Here is a 23727-nt window from a genome sequence, read left to right as displayed (position 1 = left end):
CTCTCTCTCCCTCTCTCTCTCTCACACACACACACACACATATTTTTCCTCTTATTTATACTCTTTCGTCCTCTCCTCATTTCTCTTTCGAACCTATGTCATTTTTTCTTCGTTTCTAATCTCTCTCAATGTTTGTATATATATATNTCTGTCTAGCTATTCTGTCTATCTGTTATCTATCTATCTGCTGCCTTTCTATCTGTTATATAGAACAGAAATATCTCTCTTATCTTTCTAACATTCAATTTGTCTATATATCTATCTGTCTGGCTGTCGATCTATCTATTTATCTATTTGTTTGTCTATCTATCTATCTATCAATCTATTTGTCCTGTCTGTATTTTCGTCTCCCTGTATTACTTTCTTATATACAATTTTCCGTTGAAACACGAATATATTAATAGATAAAGTTGGTGGGAAACAATTTTATTTCCCCCAGGATAATTGGACTAAAATTACTCTAAAATATGTCTTTATTTATGTATTTAAAAACATATTTTATTATATATTTATCAGTAATTCTAACTTTGGATCGTTTTAAGAGGTTTCTTTCGTAAATTATTTTCAAATGCATATCACTGTTCGATATACATGCTAAATTATGATTAGGCTTTTAATGCTAGTTTTTGTTTTGTGGTTTTCAGATCATTTTGGTCCGCCTGTGCGTTTTGGTTTTTACTGTTGAGCAAAAAGAATTCACATTTTTTTACATACCATTGTAAACACGATTTGTAAAAGTATTTCCCCAGGGCTTGCTCATAGTGTTACTTTTAAGAAATTTGTCGCCACTTTTACGATAGGTTTGTTTATAGGAATAAATCTCGGGGCCGGCGGTCGGCAAATAAAAGGATTCGGACCTCGCCGGAATGCCGATATGGCAATAGCGTACTGTTCCTCGGTCGGTGAACATTCCTGAAGGGTGAAAGGACGACCTATCGGTGCAGTTAGATGCACTTTACTGCAGAGCGTTTACGACTGGGGATGAGTCTGGGTGGTCGGGGTGATTGACACTTTTTTTACACGGATACACAAGGGAAAGTCGCCAGTTTGCATAAACTGGTGACATATAAGGGAGATATGGAATTGAAGGAGGAGACTTGACTGAGCGCGGAAGTGCGAGGGGCTCGGGGGTAACGTATTTTCAAGTTACGCCTTGAATACATTGACTTTTAAACATTTTCTATATTATTTAAATATTGCTACTGTTAAAAAACAAAACAAAAAACTAGCATTATAAGCCTAAACATAATCAAGTTTCTATATAGAAGTCATACGCATTTAAAATATTTTACGAAAGAAACCTCTTAAAACCAAGGTTAGAATTACTGATAAATACATAATAATATAGATTTTTAAATACATAAATATTGTCATATTTTAGAATAGACTCTAATTATCCTGGGAAGAGATAAAATTGTTTCCCATCAACTTTACGTTTCAAAGGAAAATTGTATATAAGAAAGTAATACAAAAAACAACAAAAACCAGACGTATGACATGCGAAACCATGGAAAACAAGCCGACCAGGAAAAAGGTGATCAAACTATATGGTCAACAAGATACACTACCGATATAAATTCATAGATAAATAAATAGCCAGATACACAAACAAATATATAAATAGATAGATCGACAGCCAGGCAGATATATAGATAAACAAATTGAATGTTAGATAGATAAGAGGGATAGGAGGACGGAAATATTTAAAAAACCGACAGACATACATAGCTAGATCGATAGAAACATAAAGAGATATGTAGATAGAAAGGCAGCAGATAGATAACAGATAGACAGATAGAGTATAGACAGACAGCCAGACAGATAGATAGATCAATAATAAGTACATAGTCAGACAGATAGTTAGACAAATTGAATGTTAGATAAGAGTGATAAGAGGACAGAAATACAAAAAAATGGACAGCCAGACATATAAATAGTTATATCGATAGAAATGTAAAGAGATATGTAGATAGAAAAGCAGCAGATAAATACATAACAGATAGACAGAAAGAATAGATAGACAGATAGGTAGATCAATAAATAGGTAGATAATCAGACAGATAGTTAGACAAATTGAATGTTAGATAAGAGAGATAAGAGGACAGAAATACAAAAAAAATGGACAGACATATAAATAGTTAGATCGATAGAAATGTAAAAAGATATGTAGATAGAAAGGCAGCAGATAGAAAGATAACAGATAGACAGAGTAGCTAGACAGACAGCCAGATATGTAGATATAACCAATAAATAGGTAGTTAGTTAGACAGATAGACAAATTGAATGTTAGAAAGATAAGAGAGATAAGAGGACAGAAATATAAATTAAAAAAAAGAAAAAAAAGGACAGACATATAAATAGTTAGATCGATAGAAATGTAAAGAAATATGTAAATAGAAAGGCAGCAGTGAGCAACAAACGATCCGATAATTGAACTTAAGAAGTGTTGTGTCAACAATTTTCGTACCTTTTGTTGTTTTCATTACGATCTCTTTTGTACATCGAGAAGGGCGGGGAAACACAACCGAGGGTGCGACCCCGCGACGTTACGCACCCTACTTTTCAACTAGGACGATTAATTTTTTTCTTTATTATTAAACGGACCCGTTCCAACCTGTTATCGGCGATCGTGCGCTTCATGCGTACACGCGATCGCCTTTCTCACGATCCTGTGAGTCAGTCGGACCGGGTCCAGTCGTTAATTGAGCGATACTGTACGACATTAGGTCATACCATCCCGGAACCTAAGAAAGAAGATCCTCATTCCCATTTAATGACTCTCGGGTTCTGTGCCAAACTCAATTTTCCTACATCGGCTATTAATAATAATGATTCGACCATTCACCGTTTCAAATATTACGCAACACAATCTTCCAACATGCTTGAAACCATATCAAATCATTTATCAGGAGAAATATTTAATATTGACGATATTTCTACAATAAGATTTTTTATTTGTATAAATTCTTAATTTAAATCTTACAAGGTTTATGATAAATGCACATGTAAAGCAGAAACAGCGAGTATACGCGGATCCCTGATCTGAACGTGACGGTCAAGTCGCTCCGGTACGCCGGGCGCACTTCACGATCTTCCAGGTTAGAAGGTCGATAATGGCCGGTGATTTTCAAATTGCACAACACGTCGGCAGTTTTCTTCAAATGTAATAAGGAAACAGGGTAGGAAATTAAAAATGAATTAGATAGAAGACATTAGTTAAAGTTATAAGGTTAAATCGCTTTGTACAGAGATAAAACAATAATTCCAACCCCGACCTTGGCCCATAGCCGGACGATTTTTAATAGAAACTGTTCCATTTCGACACACGGTTAAAAAAATAGAAAAAGAAAATAACACTCTAAACATCCTTATTCCCAGGCTCGGCCTCGTCCATTACCGTGTGTTAAAGTCTAATTCAGCAAACAAATTTACAATGGCGTTAAATGTTACTTATTACTCAAACCGTGGGGTCAAGAGGTGTGAGCAAATTATAACTGAATTATCCTTGAGTTATGACCGTTTTGAGACTTTGCGATATATATGTAAATCGGCAACATTGCAACATGTGTATTAACATTGAACAAACATTAATTCTTTTTTTCCTTTACTATCTTTTCCGGAAAGACTTACAATTAGACTCTACTTTGCATTGGCGAAGACAAATTGAGAATGGACAGAAAGACGACAGCAGATAAATTTATGTATTTATTTTTAATTTATTTATTATGTTATGTTTTTACATGTACATATAATGCCTACTTAGTTCGGCTAATTTAAAACAAATTAAACTATGTTCTAAAATAAACAATAATTAACAGTAACAAATAGTTTTAAAGATAATCAATAAATGCATAATACGTATTAAACTAATAAATAATAAACTGATGTAAGGATAACGCAAGAGAACACACAGGACAATTTGGTAAATAAATATGTCTATATTTATGCATGTCTTACATTTAGTAGTTATGATATCACTCTCTCACTCTCTCTCTCTTTTTCTCAGCCTTGCAATATATTTCTCTTTCTCTCAAGCTCTCCATAAATCTATTTATCTATCAATCTATGTATCTCTCTCTTTTTTTTTCTCATCTTCTCGGTCTGGCTATCTACCTATTTATTTATCTATCTACATAATTTTATCTTAATCTATACATCTATCTATTCATTTTTCTATCTAAGTCTCTCTCTCTCTCTCTCTCTCTCTCTCTCTCTTTCTGTCTATCTGTCTATCTATCTATTTATTTGTTTATCTATCTAAGTTTCTCTCTCTCTCTCTCTTCCTCTCTCTCTTCCTCCCTCTCTCTCTCTCTCTCTCTCTCTCTCTCTCTCTCTTTCTTTCTCTTTCTCGGTCTGTCTATCTATCTATTTATTTGTTCATCTATTTAAGTCTCTCTCTCTCTCTCTCCCTTTCTCCCTCTCACTCCTTCTCGGTCTGTCAAGCTATCTATTTATCTATCTACATATTTTCCTCTTTATTTCAATCTATCCATCTATCTATTTATTTATCTATCTATCTAAGTTTCTCTCTCTGTCTCGCTCTCTCTCTTTTTCGGTCTGTTTATCTCTCTATTTATTTGTTTATCTATCTATGTCTCTCTCTCTCTCTCTCTCTCTCTCTCTCTCTCTCTCTCTCTCTCTCTCTCTCTCTCTCTCTCAATTTATCCATCTAACTATTTATTAATCTATATATGAATATCACTCTCTCTCACTCTCTCTCTTTTTTTTCTCAATCTATGCAACTATCTATTTATTTATGTATGTTGATGATCCAGAGAATTAGTGAGTCAAAATGTGGTCGATACCTGTAACCTTTGTAATAGGTTGTTATTATTTTAATGCATCTGTATTATTGTTGCATTTGACTTTAATCATAAGAATAGTTGGTTACCTTCTAATTAAAATTAATTAAGGTTTTTAGTTGAGATGAAAAAGTCAACGGCACGAGCGGGATTCGAACCCATGATTATCGGCTAGATACGCCGCCGCTCTACCACTTGAGCTATCGTGACCTCGATCCACTCGGACACCAACTTCCCATCTCAACCCCACCTTTTGAATGTTGAGAGATGGGTTGAGATGGGAAGTTAGTGTGCGAGTGGATCGAGGTCACGATAGCGCAAGTGGTAGAGCAGCGGCGTATCTAGCCCACGATCGTGGGTTCAAATCCCGCTCGTGCCGTTGACTTTTTCATCTCAACTAAAAACCTTAAATAATTGTAATATATTAATTGGTCAAGCGGACCACGAAATTAGTGAATCTTCTGATTAAAGTTCATAATTTTTTTGTTATTAATTTATTTTAAGTTCTTTATTAATGTTGTTAGTATCTGTTAGTATTCTGTTTAATGTTAAATATAGTTGGTTTGAAAGTAAAATGTAAGATTTCAAAATATTACTTTTTAAATAAACGTGCACTGACCTTTTATGTATAGGATATTAGCCAGAATTTATAGGTTAAATGAGACGTGATGACAGGTTCGTTGAAAAATGACATATTTCGATTTTGACTTATGATTAACTGTAGTAGATAAGGGCTTTTAAGCTAACAGGCAAATAAACCGGCTATAAAGGCAGTTGGTTTTTTCACCACGAACCCATATCTCACGATTGATTTTCTTCCCGGTCATGATCGTGATCGATTTCCACAAGGTGGGCCGTGTATAACGAATTTTTCATTTTCCGATTTAGACCGGAGCAGTAAAGTTTGTTCTTAATGAAGATTGCCTCTTTACTAAATGACCTGTTATCACGAATGAATCGTGACCGCGGGGTCCGCCAACACACGCTCTGTACACCCCGCGACGGCCGACTCTCGCCCTATTCGATCCGGATTGGATATTAATCGACCCGACGATTTCTGATTTTTCTGACGTGTCTATGAGGTCACGAGTTGATTAATAGTTTCACGCGAGCAAATAGGATTCCCCCGGACCACTTACATCCCAAGGATTCCATTTAATGCGGAACCTCGAAATACATATCAATCCAAGGGATTTTAATCTCGGACTGATTGAAAAACACAAGGATTCTTTTTTTAATCGCTTTTAATCTCTTCCTTACTAACACTGTTGATTTTATCTCAAGCTTAGGTAGAAACATTTTAAACAGACAGCTTTTCATGACTTTATCTGTATTTTTAATTTTTTTTTGTTCAAAAATCAGCAGTCCGTTCTCACAATTCAACACAGCTAATAAAATATATTATAGATTTGTCTTTATTTCCTCAGTATAATAAAAATTAAGTAATGTTTTAAAAGATTTTCCCAAAATTCCAAGTGTTATTCTATCAAGAAAACCCTCCAGTTTATTCAATATGTAATTTATCTTTATCAATTTTAATGAATAATTAAGTTAAAAGCTCTTCCTCACTAGTACTGTTGATATTATCTCCGGTTTAAGTAGAAGTATTTCAAATGGACAGCTTTTTATGACATGATCTGACTTTTTATTTAAATTCAATTTATATTTACTGTTTAAAAATCTGCCGTCAGTTCCTAAAATTTACCACTGATAATAAAAATATTACAGATGTCTTTATTCCCTCAGTGTAAGCAAGACTAAGTAGTGTTTTAAAAGATAATAAATAAAAAAGATAAAATATTTTTCAAAAATTTTCTAGTGTTATTCCATCCTTTAGACCATCCAGTAGAAACGATATTAATTTTTATTAATATGTATCAATAATTAGATAAAAGCTCTTCCTCACTAGTACTGTTGATATTATCTGTGGTTTGGGTAGAATCATTTCAAATAGACAGCTTTTCATGACTTGATCTGACTTTTTTAATGTACTTTATATTTACTGTTCAAACATCTCAAGATAATTCTAACAATTTAAGCCTGAAAATAAAACTGTTAAAGATATGTCTTTGATTCCTCAGCGTAATAAAGATTAAGTAGTGTTTTAAAATATTTTTCCAAAATTTTTTCTTTAATGCCGTTTATATTCACTGATTATTCGGAGGGCGTGAGATGCGTTCTGATGTGACCTAGGTTTGACAAAAACATTTTCTTTATCGTGCCACGTTTCGACCTTTATCGAGATCATCTTCAGGACCTGGAATTTATAAACATTGTTTACATTTTACAAATACATGTAGGATGTAAAAAAATGAATTTATACAATGCTAGAAAGTTTTAGATTTAAAAAAATGAATTTATGCAATGAGAAAATTTCAGATTAAAAAAATGAACTTATTCAATGTTTTAGATTAAAAAATATGAAGTTATAGAATGCTAGAAAATTTCAGATTATAAAAAATGAACTTATTCAATGTTTTAGATTAAAAAATATGAATTTATAGAAGCTATAAAATTTCAGATTAAAAAAAATGAATTTATGCAATGACAGAAAATTTCAGATTAAAAAAATGAATTTCTGCAATGATAGAAATTTTCAGATTAAAAAAAATGAATTTATACGTTTTAGGTTAAAAAAATGAATTCATACAATGCCAGAAAATTTTAGATTAAAAAATATGAATTTATAGAATGCTATAAAATTTCAGATTAAAAAAATGAACTTATTCAATGTTTTAGATTAAAAAATATGAATTTATAGAAGCTATAAAATTTCAGATTTAAAAAAAATGAATTTATGCAATGATAGAAAATTTCAGATTAAAAAAAATGAATTTATACGTTTTAGATTACAAAAAATGAATTCATAAAATGCCAGAAAATTTTAGATTAAAATATGAATTTATACAATGTTTAGATTAAAAAATGAATTTATACAATGACAGAAAATGTGAGATTAAAAAAATGAATTTATACAATTCTAGACAATTTTAGAGTAAAGAAAATGAATTTATACAATTTAGATTTAAAAAAATGAATTTATTATTTAATTTATTGTTTAAAAAATATGAATTTATACAATGGTATAAAATTTCAGATAAAAAAATGAATTTATGCCAAGAGAAAATTTCAGAATAAAAAAATGAATTTATGCAATGATAGAAAATTTCAGATTAAAAAAACGAATTTATACACTGTTTTAGATTTAAAAAAATGAATTTATACAATGTTTTAGATTCAAAAAATGAACTTATACAATGATAGAAAATTTTATATTAAAAAAATGAAATAAAAAATAAATAAATAAAAAATAAAATAAAATAAAATAAAAATAAAGCAATAACATTTTTATTTATTTATTAAATCTAATATTTTCTATCATCGTATAAATTCATTTTTATAATCTGAAATTTTCTAGCATTGTATAAATTAATTTTTTGTTTAATCTAAAACTGCATAAATTCATATTTTTTTAAATCTAAAATTTTACATTTTTTTTAAACTGTATAAATTCATTTTTTTCACATCCTACATGTATTTCTAAAATTTAAACAATGTTTATAAATCCCAGGCCCTGAAGATGCTCTCAATAAAGATCGAAACGTTGGCACGATAAAGTAAAAAAGAAAATATTTTTCTAAAACCTATAACTAGACCGCTCCTGACGATCTCCGAATTTAAATTATTTTCTAAAAAATCACATATATGTTATACACATATATAGTTATATCATCAATTAGACTCTCCAATATACTTAATACGCTATTAATCTTCCCAATTTAATTGCCTTTTTTAAAATGCAATTTACTCAGTACGCTATTAATCTTTATCAATATTACTCAATAATTATTTTAACAGCTCTTCCTCATTAGTAGTATGTCGTATAAGCCTGCGTTAGAATCATTTCAAATGGACAGCTTTTCAGGACTTAATCTGACTTTTTTAAATTCTTAATTTAATTGACTTTTTAAATTCAATTTCTTCAGTACGCTATTAATCATTTTCAATATTACTTAACAATTAAGTTAAAACTTTTGTTTGTTTAATTGATTTCTGTGTTCAAGGAAAATTTATTACTGTTATAATTACTCAATTTTTGTCATTATTGACTATGTTCCAGTCGTATTTAATGATCAGTCGAGAACCGGTTCGTCCGGTCCGGCCTTGTTGGCAGATTTGTCAAATAGTTTTTAAGAATAGGGAAAAATTACGTGGAACCACGCGATCGCGAGTCCGTGCCTCGTCGCAATCAAGGGCAGTAAAAGGTCGTAAAAGGGCAGGATAAAAGGAACTTCTTCCGAAGCGTGAGCGCGCAATAAACGCCCCCTGGCCGTAAACAAATAAAATAATAAAAGCGTGGGCTTTGCCGAAGTGTAAGTTGGGTGCTAATGCACCGGATGAGACGACAAAATTCTATATTATCCGAAGTAAAATTTCAAAGTGCATACAATTAGCCAAACAAAAGTCATAACAATTTCAATATTTCGATGTTTTATGATTATTATATTAAAGAAAAACGAAACATCAAAAGTCTCAACATTTCACATCACCGACCTCACGTTCTATCGCAAAATCGCATTGAGTAAAAACGTACAGGGTGACTTCAATGAGAGTAGCAAGGCCGCATGTTAAACAATCGACCTAGAAAAAAAAGGATCATCGTATTTACTGGTTCATTTAAACAATACGTGATCTGAGGAGAAACCTTTTAATACAAAAATGCATAGAGTCATATTTAAAAATAATTATTATTTTAAATTAACTTAAAATTACTCGGCAAAGTAACAAAAAATCCTTGTACCATCGGTCTTCCTGGATATTTTCCATTAACTAAAATCCCATTGGCCGAGCAATCAAGATCGTAATTACCGTGTATACTTATTATCCACGCTTCTAACTGAATATTTACTTCAAACAAACAGAATATCTGGACGGTATATGTCGTCATATGAGCCCATAATTGGTCTAGTCATAAAATTTACCGATATAACTTCAGTAATGATCGACAGTTATTGGTTTTGTGTTAAACAAACAATTGGCAAGAACGATAGTAAAAATCCAACGTATCGAATAGCTTTTCAGTTTTACGTGGATGAATTTGTAAGCCTGTGATACTTTACATCTATCACCAAACTAACGAATCTATGAATTTTTTTCGTCCAACCAGTCTTTGGACAACACTGATTCAGGAATGTGAGGAATAAAGTATTTTGTAGGCCGTTAAAATAACCTTTAGATGTTTGGGCAACACTGCTTCCGGAAAGTGAGGATTAAAATATTTTGTAAGGCTTAAAGATGAGATGATGTATCGACCTGCTTGTTGAACAACTTGAACAAAAGATCTTCAGTGAGGTCACAACAGAAACGACAATTCTTTAAGTTTTTGCCGAGCTTTCGACGATTATGTCGTCATCATCAGGCCTATTTATTTTAGGAAAATATCGCAGTTAGAACATGTTATATCATTTAAAAAACAAATTTACAAAAAAACCAATTTTTATCTTACTTTAACTCGATTTGTGTAATTTTTTTAAAATGATATAACATGTTGCGATATAATCGTCGAAAGCTCGGCAAAAACATAAAGAATTGTCGTTTCTGTTGTGACTTCACTGAAGATCCTTTTGTTCAAGTTATTTTGTAGGGCACTAAAATACTTTTTGGAGGTTGGGCAACACTGGGGGCAACACTGATTCCGGAAAGTGAGGATTAAGGTATTTTGTAAGGCGTTAAAATACTTTTTGGATGTTTGGGCAACACTGATTCCGGAAAGTGAGAATTAAAGTATTTTGTAGGGCGTCAAAATACGTTTTGGATGTTTGGGCAACACTGGGGGCAACACTGATTCAGGAAATTAAAAATAAAGTATTTTGTAAGGCGTCAAAATACGTTTTGGATGTTTGGGCAACACTGGGGGCAACACTGATTCGGGGGAGTGTAGTTTATGATGAGTCCTAGTGAGACGAAGTTTCAACTCAAGTCGATGGTTTCCTATTTTAGAAATTATCGATAAATCGTCAAAAGTGAGAGGAGGCTTATTGGTAAATTCCAGATGTAAAAACTGAATGTGTGCCCCATTTGAATAAAACCCAGTTACGATTCGCAATTATATTAATCGGAGTCGCAAATCGGGGCGGAATTTATTATCTGAGATGGAACAATGCCCGAGCCGAACTGGGAGTCTCTGAATGGGTCCATTTTTCAAAACGACAATTGGGTGTTACTTCTTGTTAATATTTATCAACTTATTGTTCCAAGCCCTATTGACTTGTTGGCTAATTAAAAGGATGACGTGTTATTTGTGAAGATGAAGATTTTTTAAAAATCGTCTTCCAATCTGCTCCCCATCTGGAATCACAATGAGCTGATCAAACTCGCGCGGGTGTCAAACCGTTATCAAACAATTTATCCTTCTCTGTTTGGATTAAAAAAAGTTTAATAAAAAGCATCGATAGGTATGAAATAAAATCGATTAAACTAAATTAAATTTTTTAAAAACTGACACTACATAATCTTGAATTTTCCGTTTTCCAAAAATTTTAAACATTTATAAAATTACTTTTTAACACAGGCTATGAAAGCTTATACTTCTTTTTAATCACATACACAATATTAGAGCATTCTGACAAACAAACAAAAAAATTCAAAAATGTCTCTGAAAAATTGAACGTTGTGTCTCGCTTGTCTTTTTATTTAATAATTGACGATAGCTGTACGATTGTGCTTTTTGTCATAGATGCTTTTAGAATTGGAATCTAAAAATAATCACTGAAAAAGTTCTTTAGCTCACACTGAAGGATCCAAAAATAATCATGGATAATGTGAGAGTTTTTAATTAACAATTTCTCTTCTTGTATCAAATCTTCTAAATGTAATTGTATATAATATATAATATAATAATAATATATAAATATACAGGGTNCCTTTACATCAAACCATTCGTAGAAATTATGAAAGTGGGGTGAGTATGTAGATTCCCTTTTCGTAAATGATGGCTCTACGCACAGTATTATTAAATTTAACTTAATTTGGTAGAAAAAAATGTTAAATCCAGAATGTTGGTTATTATTTATTTATTTTTTATTTAAACTAAACACACAAATTTTCAACCAGATTACAGTAATGCATATCAAAATCCTAATCCAAAACCGGTTCGAAAATTTATTTCGCATGAACAAAATAACTGTAAAATATAAACACTATACAACTTTTCTTCTGGGTTATACAATAAAGTGACTAGTAATTAAAAATATTTATAATTTAATTATTATAATTATTGATAGTTGAGATACAATTTTATTGATCACTGATTTTATTCGGGCATGATTGATCATCATGAAGGAAACACTTCAATTTTTGTACAATGGCGGGGGAAAATTTTGTATGGTTCATTGTAATCAAAAGACAGAAAATTTTCAACCAGATTACAGTAATGCGTATCGAAAATCCCATTCCAAAACTGGTTCCAAAATTTATTTCGTATCAATCAAATAATAAAATATAAAGAAATAATATAAAAATTTTCCACTGAGTTACTCTAAAGTGAATGGCAATTAAAAATATCTATACTAATTATTGATAATTGAAATAAAATTTTATTGATCATTGATTTTACACTATAAAGTGAATCGTAATGGCAGATATTTATAATGATTATTGATAACTGAAACAAAATTTTATTGATCACTGACTTTACTCGGGCTTGATAGATCATCATAAAAGCATAAACATGAATCAAATAACAATAAAATATAAAAATTATCCACTAATTTACTCTAAAGTGAATCGTAATTAAAATATTTATACTAATTATTGATTATAGAAAAAATTTATTGATCACTGATTATATTCAGGCTTGATAAATCATCGTGAAAGCATAAACATATCAATTTTTGTACAATTCGGTCAGCGAAATTTTGTACGTTTCTTTGTAATCAAAACACATAAAATTTTCAACCAGATTACAGTAATACGTGTCAAAATCCCAATCCAAAACTGGTTCCAAAATTTCTTTCGTATGAACCAAATAACTGTAAAATATAAAGGAAGAAATAAAATTTTTCCTCTGGGTTATACTATAAAGTGAATCGTTATTAAATATATTTGTAACGGTTATTGATAATTGAAATAAAATTTTAATGTTCACTGATTATATTCGGGCATGATAAATCATCGTGAAAGCATAAACATGTCAATTTTTGTACAGTTCGGTCGGCAAAATTTTGTACGTTTCATTGTAACCAAAATACAGCAAATTTTCAACCAGATTACAGTAATACGTGTCAAAAAATCCCAAACCAAAACATATATTGATAATTGAAAAAAAATATTGATCATTGATTTTACTGGGCATGATTAAATCAAAGCATAACGTGTCCAGTTTTGTACAATTCGGCAGCAAAACCTTTTATGATTCATTGTAATCAGAAGATAACAAACCTTGTTAGCTTACTCTAAAATCTATTTTAAAAAATCATCCTGCCAAGTTTTTCTACTTGATATAGTCATGTAGATTTGAGAAATAAAAAATAATAATAGGTTTGTTAGTGTGATTTATTTATTTTGGAATCTTAGGATTTACTTAATTGCAATCCTGTTATTTTGAGGAAGATAAAAATTTTATTTAAGTTTTTTCTACATGTGTGGAAGTAGCCACCAACCTGTAAATCGACCGAATTACAACGGCCCAGGGCGGAGATCCGTTAAGAGAATTGTCACTTAATGCGTGAAGTGCCCTTTTGAGGAAGAGAAAGACAAACCACGACGGTGTTTTTTTTTCTCTCTGCTCTATTCCGAGGATCCTTTTGTCACCGGAAGGGTTAAAGCACCCTCGGGGCTGCCCTGGGACTCGGGAGGCCGCCCGATTTATTGCCATTGTGGTCTCGGCCCCGTGTCACTATTTACATAAACATCTTCATGAGGGCTGAATGGGGCCCATGTACCGTAAACGCTACCGGTCCATCGGACAAAAGCCGATTTGAATAAATAAACGCCTCTTGGATAAACGATACGGGAAAAAATTGGAAGATCCGAGGGGCCGCTCGTGATTTATGTCAGGTGTTATGAATAACAAAATGCAATTTTGCTCCGTCTCCTGGAGCCCCAATTCGAAATTTTGGCGCCCTTCTTCTACCTCCTTGTCCATGAAATCAAAACCAAATACATCACTTTTTCATTGTCAAACTATTTTAAATAAATATAATTTATGCATAAAAAAAGATTTATTTCAACCTTTCAGAGAATTATACTATTTATTTCATGAGTGATTCATATTTCCTCTAATACTGAATAATGCCTTCATAAAAATAACATACACTCCGTTTTACCGGACGATCAATATCAAATTGTGACATTTGGCACCATAATTCTTACCTCACACTCGTTCTCATTCTTTTAATTACATTTAATTGCATAATTTTCGACTTATGAATTATCGTAACGTATCTAGATGTAAAACAATTGCAAGACAATGTAGAATTAATGATTTATTCAAAGACGTAACAATCAAAATGAAAATTTTCCCCATGAATAAAATTCGTATGAATATGTAATTTCTGGTAGTAATTTGTAGCCCATTCACACAAACACACCTCTCCTTTCACTATTTCTCGCCCTCTCTCCTTATCTCTCATCCTCTCTCTCTCTCTCTTCCTCTCACTCTCACTCTCACTCTCCGTCTCTCTTTCTCCCAATCTATGATCATCTATTTATCCACTCATCTATTAGCTGTCAATCCCTTTATTTACTTTTTTTTATCTATTTATTATTTTTATTAGGTCGGATGATGATAATCTTTATACTCTTTATCTCACCCTCTCCCTTCGAACACATCCTCTCTTACTAGTTGGCTAACTATCTACCAAACTAGCCATCTATTTATCTATCTATCTATATTTTTTTATCTATACAACGTTTGTACATCTCGCTATCTTTTGGTATCTAGCTGTTTATATTTCTGTCTGTCTATCTCTCTTTTTTTCTGGCTTACTTTCAATTTCTCTTTCACCAAATCTATGATAATCTGTCTGTTCATTTCTGCATCTATCTATTTATTCATTTTTTCTATCCATTTATTTTCTATCTATTTTTTAATCTTTTGACGTTGCCTTCTCTCGCTCTCTCTCTCTCTCTCATTCTCCTCTCTCTTTCTCGCTTTCTTTCTCTCTCAATATCTTTTTCTCTCACTCTCTGTCTTTCTTTCATCCCATCTATGATAATCTATCCATCCACTCATCTATTTCATTTTTCTATCTACTTTTTTCTATCTATTTTTTATATTCATTACTTTGCATTGTCCATCTGTCGGCTTGTCTCTCTCAATCTTTCTATCTATCTAACTATATATCTATGTATTTTCTATCTATCTCCTTTTATTTCTGTGTGTGTGTCTCTTCTGTTCTCCCTCACTATCTTTTTCTCTCACTTTCTTTCTCTCTCTCACTCTCTGTTTTTCTTTCACCCAATCTTTGATCCATCCTCCACTCATCTATTTATCTGTCCATCTATTTATTTTTCTAACCATTTATGATCTGTCTATTTTTAACCTTTTTACGTTGTCTTCTCTTTCTCTCTCTCTCTCACTCTCTGTCTTTCTGTCATCCCATCTATGATAATCTATCCATCCACTCATCTATTTCATTTTTCTATCTATTTTTTAAAATTCATTACTTTGCATTGTCCGTCTGTCGGCTTGTCTCTCTCACTCAATCTTTCTATCTATCTATATATCTATGTATTTTCTATCTATCTCCTTTTATTTCTGTGTGTGTCTCTTCTGATCTCCCTCACTCTCTTTTTCTCTCACTTTCTTTCACCCAATCTTTCATCCATCCTCCTCTCATATATTTATCTGTCCATCTATTTATTTTTCTAACCATTTATGATCTATCTATTTTTAATCTTTTTAAGTTGTCTTCTCTTTCTCTCTCTCTCACTCTCTGTTTTTCTTTCACCTTATCTATGATAATCTATCCATCCACTCATCTATTTATCTGTCCATCTATTTATTCATTTTTCTATATCCTTTTCTCTATATATTTTCTTCATATTTTTTACTTTGCATTGTATGTTTGTCTGTCAGCCTGTCAGCCTTTCTCTCTCTCTCTCTCGCTCTCTCCCTCTCTCTCTCTCTCTCTCTCTCTCTCTCTCTCTCTCTCTCTCACTCTCACTTTATATGTGTATATATATTTCTCTATTTATTCTATGATCATATCATTTTTATTTATCTGTGGTCTCAACTTTTATCTATTTTTGTACCCATAGATAATTTTTACCATATGGATAGAATATGTTTGCCTGAAGATAGATCAAACTAAGTTTACATATTTAAGTCTAATCATTTTCTAACTGTCGATTCCGTCCTGTACTTTTCTAATTCTCTCGTATTATATAACTTCTTGATTGCCTATATTTTAATTGTACCTAACTTAAAATTAATTTAACAACTTTTTATCCCGATTTGTGTCAGAGTGAATATTCTGGGTATATCTTATATTTTTATGTCAAATATTGAAAAATAAATTATTCTTGATTGAGTTATTTTGTGAAAACGTTCCTTCCTCTTCGTCATATTTGGATAAAATTTTGAGTGTTTTTCATATTCGTTCCTACCTAGCATAAGTCGGTTTCATTAAACTATTTTATAAAAATTGTGGTGTAATCGGAGAACTTTTTACATTGAGATTACTTGTTGATATTTGTGTTTTTATGAAAATAATAATAATTTAAAGTATAAAAGTTATTATTTTGTGCAATATCCTAACCCTTCCTCCGGCCCCTTGTGAGCTATTGAAACTTTACAACTTTCCGGCCCATTTTAAAAAGAAATTATAATAATAAATTCCTCGGCGGACGGTAATGAATTCTCCGTCTCTTAAACTGCAACGGATCCTCTTAGCAAGCTAGTCCGGAGCATTTATGAAAACGAGAGCTGTAAAACGGGGCAGTAAAGCCCGCCGGTAATGCCGGGATGAGAAAGCACTGGCTCCGTTTGTAAGCTCCGCGACGAGCCTTTGACATTCCGATGTGTACGAGGTCTTATGGTACCGCGAGGGCCACTTAATAACAATTTCCCTTCGGGCTCGAATTATGGTCATTTAACTACGGTGATTCTCCCTTTTTCTCTAACCTGTGTGAACAACGTTGGAAAATCATAGCGCACTTCAAATGTCAGAGTGTGACACAGTATTGAAATAAATAAACTCATTGCGAAAGAAAGAAAAATCCATTTTTAGTGAACCGATTTGGTTTTTCAATTTATTTTCCGATACGGACGATAGTAATTGATGATATTTGAACCCATTTTTGGATTTACGATGATTTGTATCCGCCTAGATTTCACTTTCTCCCTTTTAAAACGCGTTTCACCTTACACCTTCTTTGAAGCTACTTAGTTTTGGAAAACCCTGTGCTTCAACCGCAAGTCATAACCTAGTTTTTCGACAGTGGCGTTAAATTTATTTTTTTTTTAAAATTCAGTTCTTATAGAGATTTTTTAAAACTTATCACGGTGACCACTTTTTCCCAAAAGAATAAGACATTAAGATCATTATTAGCCATGACAAGCAAATAATTTATTCACCAGGATTCCTCAGGTTCTTGATAGAAGTTCGATAAAATTAATAATAAATATCTACTTTTTCATTGCTAAAACCTTTCGACCCTGTAAAACCCCAAGTATGACACTGTAGATCGATTGAAAAGGAAACTCCAAATTTAATTAATATTATTATATTCCTGAACACGTTTTGAATTTTCCTAAAGTTTTGAAACATGCTGTCCATCTAGTAAATATTTTATTACTTAATAATCCTTCACTATGATATCAATTACCATTATATTCGCCTGTACGATGTGGACATTGGGTACTGTCACAATGCGACCGTCCAAGGGCAAGCAATACAATCATGATGTTCCATTTCGTGACAATCAGATCATCACAGGAAATATATCACATTGGCATTGATCATATTTTCTATGCTGTGCAAAACAGACGATAATTTAATAGACATTAAAGTAAAAACGAGACTACTTTTCTATTTCAGCCGAGCGTTAAAGTCTCTGTGGAGACTTGAACGCATCTGTAGAAGCAGTGGCGATTTAAAGAATCGCATTTAAATAATTGTTTAATTATTACTACGGCTATTTATTTTTTAACAATCATTTGTTTAAAAGTTAACATTTTTCAGAATTATCTATTTGGTGAAAATAAATTGAAACTGGGTAAAGTTGAGAGTTTATACAATACTGGAAAGTAGAATCTTCGCTCAGTTGGCTTTACAAGAAAAGTCAATAAGCCCACTTTCTCCTCAAAGTGGGAAAAAACACAATATTGACTACTTGATAAGCAGATTCCTCCACGCTTTGGCACGAGAACGTCTGATGCGTCGAGCCTCTTTGTACGTCGAGCCAAGATCGATTCCATTCGGGAAAAAACCCTAATGAAATCCTCTCAATTAGCGTGGAATTAATGTCAATAGTTCGACCCTTTGAAATGATTTATGTACAATAAAAGGGAAACGAGTCTTGACCTCGGAAAAGCAATAAAATCGCAGAAACCCACGCTGAAAATAAACTAGATTGTAACATTTTCGTGCAATGTGGGAATTTTTTCAGATAAATCAGAACCACTACGAATTTGAAACACTTTGCAAATTAAAAAAATATATAAAACAGAAATTTAATTAAAAAATATATCATGTTGATAAGTATATATATTTGGTACTTGGATTGTTTTTAAGTCTAGCGGATAAGGTCATCACGGGTTCGTCTGTTTAAAATTTTCTGTCTTTGCTTTTAAATAATTAAAAACAACACGATAACGAGTTCAAGATGTTTAAAAACCGGAAATATTTAACAATCTGTCAACAAGCATGGTCCGCTTTTGCTCGCTGTTTACAACAATCTAAAAAGAGATAGTGTTATAAAAATCATTGAAGAAAGAATACCGTCAAATTATTTTGATAATGGGTTGCCTGACGGACTCATCTTCTTGGCTTACTCTCGCTGGTTTGAAATAACGAACCTCGCTGAAGATGGCATGATTTCGTACCCCGTACAATGTACATAACACGAAAAAATAAACGTACATGGAAAACTGATCAGTTCAAAAATAACAAGTAAAAATATCGATATCAATAACAACCCGGTCCTCACAGTATCGTTGTGTACACGTATAAAGAGAAAAACGGGAAGAATATTTTAAAAAAATTATTTAATTGATTTTGTTCAGTAGTTATCAAAATAAGTCCAAGGAATAATACAAATATTTATTTTTTATCTGTTATGTGATCGTTTTGGTCTCCCTATACTTGCTGTTGATCGGTGAAGGCTTGCTCGTCAATGAACATATGTTGACCTTAAAGTACCCCACTGAAGATGGCGCAAAGCCAAAAAACCGTTTGATCAAAATAAAATTCCGTGAGAATAGACGGACCCATAAGTGGTCGGTTCAGCATATCCTTGCTGTTTTCTGCGCTAAGGATTCGCGTTTTTATTTCCTCTCTATAAAACGTAATGATTATTCATCAATCGGTTTAATAGAAAAAAATGAAAACAGCTAGATTTTACTACTGTTTTTGAAATTAAAAGCCTTTCTTGACTTTTCAACGTCCTGGTTTAATTTAAGTTGCCCAGTATTGAAAAAGGAATGAACCAGCGATGGTCTATTACTTGAGGTCATCAGAATATCAGTCTGGTCCTGAGACATTTTACATGAATCAAAAGCTTGGTAAGATTTTTATTGTTTTTTGTTCCCTGATTCACTCTTAATATAAAATAGTTCATTTAAAGTTTTTATTCAGCAATAATTGATTGATAAGAAAGAAAGGAATCTTCAAACTTTTCTGAATTCGAGAATTCTGAGGACTTGAAAATGGTGAACCGGTATTTTTGGCAGTTTCCGATCATAATACTCGGCCTTCCTGCTTGTTTTTGGTATGCCAAATGCGTTTCGATTTTTTCTTATACACTTCTGCACTTTTTATTTTATAAGTAGCACTGCATGTATGGTAAATTATATGCCACCTTCGCTTAGCATAAATATAATCTAAATTTTTATTTTATGTTTTTTCTAATGCTATTTCTATTAGGTGACAAATTTAGCATTTATTCTAGGGAAATAGTAAGAAATTTTGGCCGTTACCGATCATTTTGCCCTGCATATCCAAGCTCTTTGGGCCGTTTTGCACCTTCCCGACAAGTTCAGTAATGGGCCTGTTTATTATTTTTAGTCCACTTAAACGCGTTTTGATCTTTATTTTTACACGTGCTACACAATTATTTATTTACTTTTGGCCGTAATTATTTCTGATACAAAAGAAATCTAGTCAGGAAAACAAATATTGTCTTCGTCTTAGCATAAATGTAAGCTAACGTTTTTACATAAAAATTTATAGTTATTCAGATCGATTAACGGTCACTAACCTCTACACATAAAAATTTATTTCAAAAATCTTTTCTAATGCTTTTTTTATTAGATGACAAATTTAGTCTTTATATTAGTAAAATAATACGATTTTTATTTTACTACTTTGACCGTTTATGATCATATTGTTCTACATATCCACGGTGTCTGGGATGTCCTGATGAAAAACCCCTTTTCAGCTTCAAGACATCTTCAATGATGGGTCTGTTTATTATTTAGAATTTTAAACGAGATTTGATCTGTTTTTAAACACAATTATTCATTTTCTATCTGGCCTAAGTTATTCCACGTGCAAAAAATTGAACCTGTCAGGAAAACAAAAGTCTCCTTCTTCCAGCATAAATATAAGCTAAAGTTTTAAGTTTATTTAATTTTTTCTATTGGTAATTTTTATTAATTTACAAATTTATCATTAGTAGACAAATAATACGACTTTTCGCCTGCCTTTATGTTCATATTGATCTACATATCCACTGTGTTTGGCATGTCTTGGTCTACCAGACGCTTTTCAGCTTCACGACATCATCAATAATAGATCTGTTTATTATTTTGAATTTAAACGAGATGTGATCTGTTTTTAAACATGTTATAGAATTATTCATTTTCTATCGGTCTTAGGTTACACTACATGCAAAAAAAAACAGACCCTGTCAGGAAATTTTAAGTCCCTTTTTCCAGCATACAAATAAGCTAAAGTTTTACTTAAAAGTTTATGTAATTTTGTTTGTCTTATTTTATTTTTATTAATTGGTAAATGTAGCATTATTAGACAAATTATACCAAATTTTGGCCCTATGATTTTATAGGGCCAACAGATCCACATAGTTTAAGCTGTCCTGGCCTACTAGATGTTTTTCGTCTTCTCGACATCTTCAACGGTCTATTCGTAACAGTTATTCATTTCAAAGGGAAAAAAAGACTTGCCGTTTAATAAAAATAACACAAGCGCAGGAAAAACACACACGCCTTCTGCTGAAGATGCTCAGAAGCCGAAACATTCCTGATCCGTCAAACCAGCGAAGGCCAAAATGTTCCGAAACGACCAAAATGCGCGTTCACCCTCCAGAAAGCAAGACGAAAAATACCCGTTTTTATTTCACACTCTGACCTGATAATCGAGCATATTTAACCGAAAAATGCTGATAAATTGGATCAATCCACACTATTATTATTATTTTTTTATTTTTTAAAGAAGGTACGTACAAGTTATGGTTTTAGATGGAAATTCGATTATTTTAATTTTTGATTTTTGGGTTGATTGACTAGCATGTAATTTTTTGTAATGTACTGAAGATAGTGCAATTGGTATGTGTCTAGGTATCAACCATATGCTGATATCGTCTATCGTCGCATTGATTGGTACGATTATCTATGTAATTATATTTTTAATGATGATGATGTGAAATCGTGTAACTCACGTTTGGTGTTTTGAGGGCCGGGTTGTTGGCCAGGAGCTGTCTGAAGCGTTCGGCGGTGTCGACGACCAGCATTGGGCTCGTTTGATGCGCCTCGGCTCGTAAACAGCGCGTACCGCGAGTGTTTCTTCCTTGTCCTGACTGACGAGGAGACGTTAACGGCAGCCCTGCCCGGGTGAAACTGGCGAGAAATGGGAAGGATCTGTGGGTGTGGCTGGAGCACTGGAGGTGGCACCGGTCCGCCAATCCGTTCCAGCGGTCCACCACTCCAGCCCTCCTGGATGTGCCGTATGGGAATTTATTTCCGGGTACTGGAACTGGTTTCCGAAGCGTTTCCAAATTAAAAAATCCATTTTTTTTAAACACTGCCATGGAGGTAAAAATCGAATCTTTTTGTCACTCCTCCCCTTTTTACAATAATTAGCATAACACCGAAGTGGTTATTAGCCTTTTATGTGTAGAAACTGAATTATAAATATCGTGAAGGATCAGAGTTCACGAACGCTATTTCTATTTGATAAATAGTCCTTTCAGTAGGAACAAGGATTTCGGTTTATAAATTGCGACTATATTTAAATGACGGAAAAGTTATTAACGTCTTTACAAATTCGTAACCTTTGAGTAATTCGACTTAAACATAATTATTTATGCTGGCCATCCTTGTAGCTACTTAATCTCGTGGGACATAATTTTTATTCTACACTAGGGACAAATTGATACAGCCAGTATTTTTAGAAAAGCTTGGGAGAAATTATAACAAAACATACATATACGCGACATAATTGCCATAGAAGACATCAACAACAACAACATCAACCAAGGGCGGATCCAGGTTGGTCATCAGGAGGGTGGTTAAAAAATTTCGATTTTTTTGAGAATTGAGAAAAACATTTACACATCGTTTTTCGTCCGAACGTTTCAATACTTTACTTTAAAAAAGGAACATAATTTTCATAAGTTTCCATAATGTTTTTCCGCCTTAGTCTGCAATGTTTTTAGTCACCAACATTAACGAATATAAAAAAATTAATCGCCATCTTAGAGGTTATAACATCAAGAGATCGAAGGGTCAGAAATCATAAAATCATAGAAATGATAAATGATGGAGTGAGTGTGGTGTTCAATACTTTTTAAAAGGGTAGAAGGACTTCTACAACCACGTCTCTGGACTTTGGCAATTCATGTCGAGAGACGTGGTTGTAGAAGTCCTTCAACCTGATGATGAGCTAAAAGGCTCGAAATCCGGATCGTTGCAAAAACAACTTACTGTGAGTAGGAACTATCCTTTTAAAAAGTATCATAAAATCATGGTCTGCGATGTAATTTTTTAGCACGAAACATAAACGAACAAAAAAAAAACCGTCACGGCAGTAAGAGACTTCTGTCTTTTCCGGAATCCAATCCCACAGTGCTAAAAATTTGCTAAAAAATTATAGCATAATTTGAAAGCCTTGGGCATATATTATTATTTATTTTATACAAAACATAACATCATAAACATAAATGTTTTTGTTTCGGATTAACAGCTGGCGTTGAATTAAATTAGATTCCGGCCATTTTTTCCTAAACCACTATAAATATTGAAAATAAAATAATGATTTTTCTAGTTAACTACCTAATTTGAAATTTTATTGAAGCTCCAAAATCAACAGTGAAGATGACGAAATGCCGAAACGTGTGACTGACAAAAAGCGATGTTAGGCGACTATCAAAATATAGGTTCAGCCCCGAGCAGATCACAGGGGGAAACATCACAATTTTAGAAGAAATTTACATAAAATATAATTATTCTATTTATTTTTAATTGTAATAAAAATTCGTATTCATGGGCTTTAAAGGGTGCTTAAAATTGGGTTTTTTCCAAAACAGAATAAACATTAATTATCCCACTAGCATTACAGCAGGATGAACCGACACGGGATCTAGAAAATTAAGCTTAATTAACTCCTTTTTAACTTTTTTTCTTAGAAGAAAACGAACTTTAGCAATTTTGTTAAATGTTAGATGGAAAATACCATGAGTAGTGATGAATTGATTGTTGGCGCCTTATAAATCAGTGTTGCCAGGACAAGGGTTGAAACAGAGC

General features: G+C 32.5%; 1 protein-coding gene across 1 annotated transcript in view; it reads right to left on the bottom strand.

Annotated features, from left to right (window-relative positions):
- LOC106666057 (nuclear receptor subfamily 1 group D member 1-like) overlaps nucleotides 1–21843 on the bottom strand; it is a 52968-nt gene extending 31125 nt beyond the window's left edge. The window contains exon 1 of the mRNA XM_014392947.2: nucleotides 21645–21843. Coding sequence (XP_014248433.1) covers nucleotides 21645–21716 — 72 coding nt within the window. The 5' untranslated portion in view covers nucleotides 21717–21843. The remainder of the gene's footprint in view (nucleotides 1–21644) is intronic.
- Nucleotides 21844–23727: the final 1884 nt, after the last annotated feature.

This window comes from Cimex lectularius, unplaced genomic scaffold, assembly GCF_000648675.2.
Source record: "Cimex lectularius strain Harlan isolate CLEC.00 unplaced genomic scaffold, Clec_2.1 scaffold109, whole genome shotgun sequence".
In the NCBI taxonomy this organism is placed as follows: Eukaryota; Metazoa; Arthropoda; class Insecta; order Hemiptera; family Cimicidae; genus Cimex; species Cimex lectularius.
Note: the sequence above shows the minus strand (reverse complement) of the source record. Positions and strands in the feature narration are given on the sequence as shown.